This window comes from Sapajus apella, unplaced genomic scaffold, assembly GCF_009761245.1.
Source record: "Sapajus apella isolate SASKATOON/1434 unplaced genomic scaffold, GSC_monkey_1.0 scaffold10, whole genome shotgun sequence".
Classification (NCBI taxonomy): Eukaryota; Metazoa; Chordata; class Mammalia; order Primates; family Cebidae; genus Sapajus; species Sapajus apella.
In genome coordinates, this window is record NW_022436950.1 from 3,017,073 (window position 1) to 3,023,549 (window position 6,477).

Sequence of the window (6,477 nt, forward strand, 5' to 3'; positions counted from 1 at the left end):
TTTTTTTTTTTTTTTTTTTTTTTTTTTTTTTTTGCTTTTAAACAGTTGCTTTAACATACGTGGGCATAGCTGAGGAGAGTCCAGCCAAAACAATGGGTCTCAGAAGTCAAGATGATGTGACGTTTGCATTAGCAGTCTGCTTAAGGACATAAAATTCCCCATTTTCATGCTTCCGAAATGGAGAATTCCAGATTTTTGTCTTTGAATTGCGTTGGGTCCTCATTAATATATTTCTCTTGGTTTTCCAAATATCTGCTTGTCCACAGTAACAGTGTTCTTATTTTCCATTAGTAAATCTTACAGGGTCTCAGTAGTGACTCTCACTGAAATAAGGGCAGAAAACACCAGTGCCGTGGTGTGGACCTGGAGGGTTAGTGTGGAGACCCCAGGAAGCTGGAGAGGCTAGTCTGATGGGAGGTGGTGCACGCTGCTGTAAGGCCGCCCACGGGCTGGGTGTTTGTGGGTCTGGGCAGACCTCTCATGATTGGTTCAGAAGAGCCCAGGGGACTGGGAACTGAACAGCTAAACACAGATGGTCAGGACTGAAGTGTACTTGAGATAAATAAATGAGAACAAATAGGGTCCATTGGCGAATGCTCTGGGAAGGGAGGAGGAGGGAACAAGGTGATCATTTGATGTGGGCCTCATGCACACACACACACACACTCATACAGAATTTTCTTTTCTGTGTTACCTTTAATTTTCAGTCTACTTGGCTTGTCATGAAAGGTAGAGCCTTATTATTGAACAATATGCCAACAGAATTGAATTTACATTTTGCCAAGAAGTATAAAACCCCGAGGTTTTCACATTTGGTTTCTTCTCTGAGGATTTAACATGGAAGGATTTGGTGGGCAAATGGCCCAGAAATTGGAAAGGAGAACCCACCAGTAAACGAGGAATAAGCTTTGTTGGTTGAATCACCTTTCATTGCTCAGTTCCCTTGAGGACCTTTTTTGAAAGCTAGGCATTTTCCTTCAGTTACTGGCATACTTGAGGGAAAGAAGGTTGTTTCTGTAAATTGTCTCCATTTTATTTTGACTTCCTGGAGCCCTCAAAGGCTCTCAGGGGGACTGCTGGCTTTCTGGTCCCTGAGAGGGTCTGCGACTAGGAGGTGTTGTAACTGTGGAGCCACCAGCCACCAGCCTGGCATTTGGGTGACAGCAGCAACCGGGGAATGTTTTAGACCAATTCTGAGCCTCAATCCTGTGCACCTTTGAGTCTGCTCCACCGTGGGTGATCCAAGCTATGATTATCCACTGAAGACTTAGGTTTTCCTTGTCCTTTTGGTATCCATCTGAACCACAGATGCTCACCACCTCCACAGCTGTGAGCAGCCTGCCACGCTGGGGACAAAGGAGATGGAGAAGCAGCCCTTTATGGGGAGAGCTGGATAATTTGAGCCTGTTAGCTGCTCACAAGGACATGCAGAATTATTGGCTTCAGGGAGTTTTGGAGAAAGAAGGTTTACATTTTCAAACTTACAGATAACAGTCGACATCAGTGCTTCTCTTTCTCAGAATGATCTGGAGTTTGCCAGAAAACTCTGTAAACAGAAGTTGCGCTGAGTGTGAACTGTAAACGTTTTGCTCCAGGCATGGAGGGGACCTTCGCTTCACTTTGCAGCTGGGCTACATCAGACGTGTGCATTTAAAACATACATTTCCTTAACTGGAAAAAGAATGCTTCTCTGTCTTCAAAATAGCTCTGCTATGTGACATTTTTACCATCATGCATTTTACATCAGTGCTAGCTCTTCGTTTTACGTGTTTCGTTTGGCAGGTCACAAAGGCCCTTGGCTACCACACACGTGTACACACACTCTCTCTCTGAAGGATTTTTTTTTTTCTGCTTTACCCTTAATTTTCAGTCTACTTGGCTTGTCATGAAAGGTAGAGCCTTATTGTTGAACTGTATTCCAACAGAATCAAATTTCCATTTTGCCAAGAAGTATAAAACTCCGAGGTTTTAACATTTGGTTTCTTCTCTGGGGATTTAACATGGAATGATTTGGAGGGCAAATGGGCCCGTGATTGGAAAGCAGAAAGGCAGTTTATTTCATTTAAAATTATTCAGTAAGCATTGCCAACGTTTGGGATTCTGAGTGCTGTATATGAAGTCCTTTCATTGATATAATTTCATTTATCTCTCACAATGCTGTAAGTGATTGCTCTGTCCATATGGCAGTGAGGAGACAGAGAGAGATTCAGGCAGGTTAAGGGCGTCTTCACCTGGAAGATCTCCTTTTTTTTCTTCTGCCGCAGTAGGGTCATCAGACTGTCAGCCCCAGCACTGGGCACAGAGTAACACACACATTCTCATTAATGTCCTCGTGTCATCTTGTTATTAAAGATATATGCAAGTTGCCGAAAGACGAAGGAACTTGCAGGGACTTCATATTAAAATGGTACTACGATCCAAACACCAAAAGCTGTGCAAGATTCTGGTACGGAGGTTGTGGCGGAAATGAAAACAAATTTGGATCACAGAAAGAATGTGAAAAGGTTTGCGCTCCTGGTAAGTGATTCTTCTTTGTGTTTATGGCTTTTGCAAATAAGATAAGAGATTCAGGTCAATAAGTCACATTGAAAAATATTAGAGGTACAAAGATTGTGATACAGATGAAAAAGAAGATAAATTTTATCCTTAGATAAGGAAGAGGTTCAAATACAGCCCATGAAATTTCATTTTGAATTCCTGTTTTGGGTTTCTAAAAAACACACTTGTCCCTTGTCATTCTTCGGAAATCTTCTAAGTTGCTGTTTTTCGTAAAATACTGCACCAAAAATGATTTCCGGGAAAATAATATAATGAGCAACTACAGATAACACCAAAGATAAATAGCCACCACAAATTTATCTTGAAATAATTTTGCTTCATATAAATAACAATGAGTGTCTCCATTACATGGGCAGTTCGACTGGTGATAACATAAACACTTTGAATGGATCCTGGGGTCAGTGCCAGAATGGGGAGAGCTCAGTTCGTATAAAGACCTGGTAGATGATGCAGGGTGAAAGAATGGAATCAGATTTCACAGACAGTCCTGGGCCCCAGGCTGAGAAGGTCACAGAGAGCCACTGATGGTGCTGAGCAGAAAAGAGAGACAGGTGATGGAAACCAGGGGTCGCGCGCCTGTGTCATGATAACGACGTGCCCTTTTGGGTCAGTAACGTGGCCTTTCCTCTCCTCTCTCGGCTCCTCATCCCACCCCGCCCCTCGACGCTCAGTGCTCGCCAAACCCGGAGTCATCAATGTGATGGGAACCTAAGCGTGGCTGGCCAACATCATATACCTCTTGAAGAAGAAGGAGTCAGCCATCGCCAACTCGTCTCTGTAGAAGCTCCGGGTGTAGATTCCCTTGCACTGTATCATTTCATGCTTTGATTTACACTCGAACTCGGGAGGAATCATCCTGCTGCATGACCTATCAGTATGGTGCTAATGTGTCTGTTCTCTCGAATACTTTGAATGTTGTGTAATACTTAGCCACTGCTGGTGTGTATGTGAACATTCCTATCAATTCAAATTCCCTCTGGAGTTTCATGTTATGCCTGTTGCAGGCAAATGTAAAGTCTAGAAAGTAACACAGATGTCATGGCTGCTTTATATACTTTTGCTTGGTTCATTTTTTTTCCTTTTGGTTAAGCATGACTTTAGATGGGAAGCCTGTGTATCATGGAGGAACAAGAGACCGACTTTTTCACTTTCTGCCCCCAATTTCCTGGATTAGATTTCAAGCTAATTTTCTTTTTCTGAAGCCTCTAACAAACAATCCAGTTCAGAAGGAAGCAAAATCCCTTAATCTGTGCGCACCGTTGGGACCAATGCCTTCATTAAAGGATTAAAAGAAAGTTGTCATAGAGAATATTTTTGGCATTCCTCTAATGTTGTGTGTTTATTTTTTTTTTTGTGCAGGGGGGAGGGGATTTAATTTTAATTTTAAAATTTTTAGGAAATTTATACAAAGAAACTTTTTAATAAAGTCTATTGAAAGTCTCCTGGGTGTGGCGTTCTTGGCTGTCTTGTTTCCATAGCAGTGATTGTTAGAATTCCCCCCTAGCCCGGGGCAACTGGGCTTGGCTCTGGCCCCATGGACCTGGGCAACACCCTTTCATTTCCAGTGGAGGAGGCAAGAAGCACTTTATCAGCCAGTGTGCAAAGATACCGGGTGGAGACAAGCATCCCCCGCTTTGTGAATTCAGCCCCACACCCTCCAGCACTCCTCAGATGAGTGCAGGGTGTTCCTGCTGTTGGGTCCAGGCAGTGTTTCTGATTTTCAGAGCCAGGCTGGCTTCCATCCTCTCCCCTAACTCTTTGTTGGCCCCCAGAGCCCCAGCCTCCTCCTGTCTTCCTCTCTGCAGTGCTCCTTTCCCAGTGGGTTGACTTGCTCCCTCTCACAATGGCTGAGAGATCCAGTGTTTCCCCAGCACCCCCCACCCCTTCCCTGGAATCTCAGAGACAAAGCACAAGGTCTTCCATTGTTTTTTTTCATAAAGATTTTTTTTCTGTCTTCAGAAATAACACAAGAAACCAACAAATACATATTCAGGAGGCACTCGAGCTCCACTTACGAAGGAAACAACTTATTTGATAAAATACATATGTTCTGACAAGCGCTGAGGGTAGAATTACAGGAATCTTGGGTGTCAGCAGATGGTTCTATTTAAAATCAGGGGACGAATTTGCCAGATGGTCTATTGGGAAGGGAGAGAGGAGTGTGGACTTTTTCAGAAACACCACTTTGTCCTCACAAGGCCACCGTGACCTCCTCCCCTGTCCTCTTCTAGCTTGGCAGCTACCGTGGTGGGCTCAGGTCAGTGTGCTCTGAGCTGTGGCCTTTGGTGACCAACGCTGAGAAAGTGGGAATAGCCAGGAACCCACTATCAGCATCCTGTAGGAACTTGAGGAGCACAGAGCTCTGGACCCAGCTCCCATAGCGATGGGCTGCCTGCTGCGCTTCCCAGGGGATCCCCCCATCGACTGTATCTGCTATGGACCTAAAATGAGCATCGTTCTCTGGTTTTACTTTTTGGGTTCCTCCAGAAGCAGCCTCTGGGACTAAGGATATGGGTAGGAGTATTTATTTGGGAGGTGAGGGAAATCACTGAGGCTGAGAAATGGGGGGCGAGAGAAGGAAGGGGAGCGCACTGTTAAGAGGTGTGTAGTCAGCGCCCACTGTGGGTGCCCAGAGCCTAATCCCTCTGGGGAACTCTGGGAGTGCCTGTGGCACTCATAGCCCAGCAGAGGGTGAAGGAGCTGGGGTAGTCACCCACCTGTTCCCATGCGTCACTGGCTGCTCCTGGAGCATTCCTGCTCTGGTCCTCCTGGCTTGCAGGCACACTGGCAAACCGGCCTTCCGTGGTGTAAGAAAATGTTTTTTAAAAAGACCTGCAGATACTTGTGGAACTTGGGGGAGTAGTCAGTTCCAACGTACAGGAGTAGGACACCAAGATTTGTCATATACCTAGATGGTCTGCTCAAGGCATGTTACAAATAGCCTGGGGTGGGGGCCCAGCACTTGGAGACTCACTTCCTAGGTCTCCAGACATGGAACCCTCTCTCCCTTCCCACCTCCTGTTGCTAGCATGCCCATCCCTGCCATTCTTGGTTCACTCTATCCATGCGTTACTTCTCTGTGTGTGTCCCTTGGCTGCTCAAAATTGCTGGGATAATCACAGCCACTGTCTCACCTGAGTCAGGAGAAGGAGGAAGTGATGGAAGTCCAGGCGAGTGGCTGGTTACGCTGTGTGTGCCGCTAACTTGGGGTAAGGCAAGGTGCTCAGGCGGTGGATGAACGGTTTTCCCCATTTATTCCCACAGAGAAAATATAACAAAATCCTTTGTTACATCATCTGTCCTAACTTAGAGTTCAGCAAAACATGACCTGAGCTGCAGGACTCTTGACCCCTTGACAGCTCATGGATGTCTCTTCTCAAGATGCACCTTCTGCCAGACTATACCAAGGACTCTGTGTCCTTCTTTGAACCCTGACATGTCCTTGACCCTAATATCCCCTCAGCTCTCCCCGGGGAGGCCTCCAGCCTGGCCCATGGAAGGTGGCTTGGCAATAAAGAACACCTGTTTTGGATTTTGTGACTAAGAAATAAACTTCTATTGAGGTAAGAGACTGGGGCCTTGGACTGTTCTAGCAGCTGGTGTGACCTTAACGAACACAGTACACCTTTATCCAGAAGCCTTTGTGGGTCGGGTGCTCTACTAGGTGTTTCACACACATCTTAGGTGGCGTGTGCTGTTCAGCAGTGGTCATTGCCTTAGTTTTAGAGATGATGAAACAGAGGGTCAGAGTGGTCCAGTTCACTCAGCTGTGTCCTAATGGAGCATCTGAACAAATCATGGTGACCCAGAAGTCCTCCCAGAGCTCCAAGGTTGGCTCCTGTAGGACCTTCACTGCTGTTCTCCAGATGTTTCTGGTTCTTTCTCTGGAAGTCAGATCTGAGCCATGTGCCTTCTCCC

General features: G+C 45.7%; 1 protein-coding gene across 6 annotated transcripts in view; it reads left to right on the forward strand.

Moving 5' to 3' along the window:
* The window catches only part of COL6A3 (collagen type VI alpha 3 chain), a 90,118-nt gene extending 86,119 nt beyond the window's left edge, over positions 1–3,999 (forward strand). For all 6 annotated transcript variants that reach the window (XM_032277827.1, XM_032277828.1, XM_032277822.1 and 3 more), the window contains 2 exons: positions 2,353–2,517; positions 3,231–3,999. In XM_032277827.1, coding sequence (XP_032133718.1) covers positions 2,353–2,517; positions 3,231–3,271 — 206 coding nt within the window. In that variant the 3' untranslated portion in view covers positions 3,272–3,999. The remainder of the gene's footprint in view (positions 1–2,352; positions 2,518–3,230) is intronic.
* Positions 4,000–6,477: the final 2,478 nt, after the last annotated feature.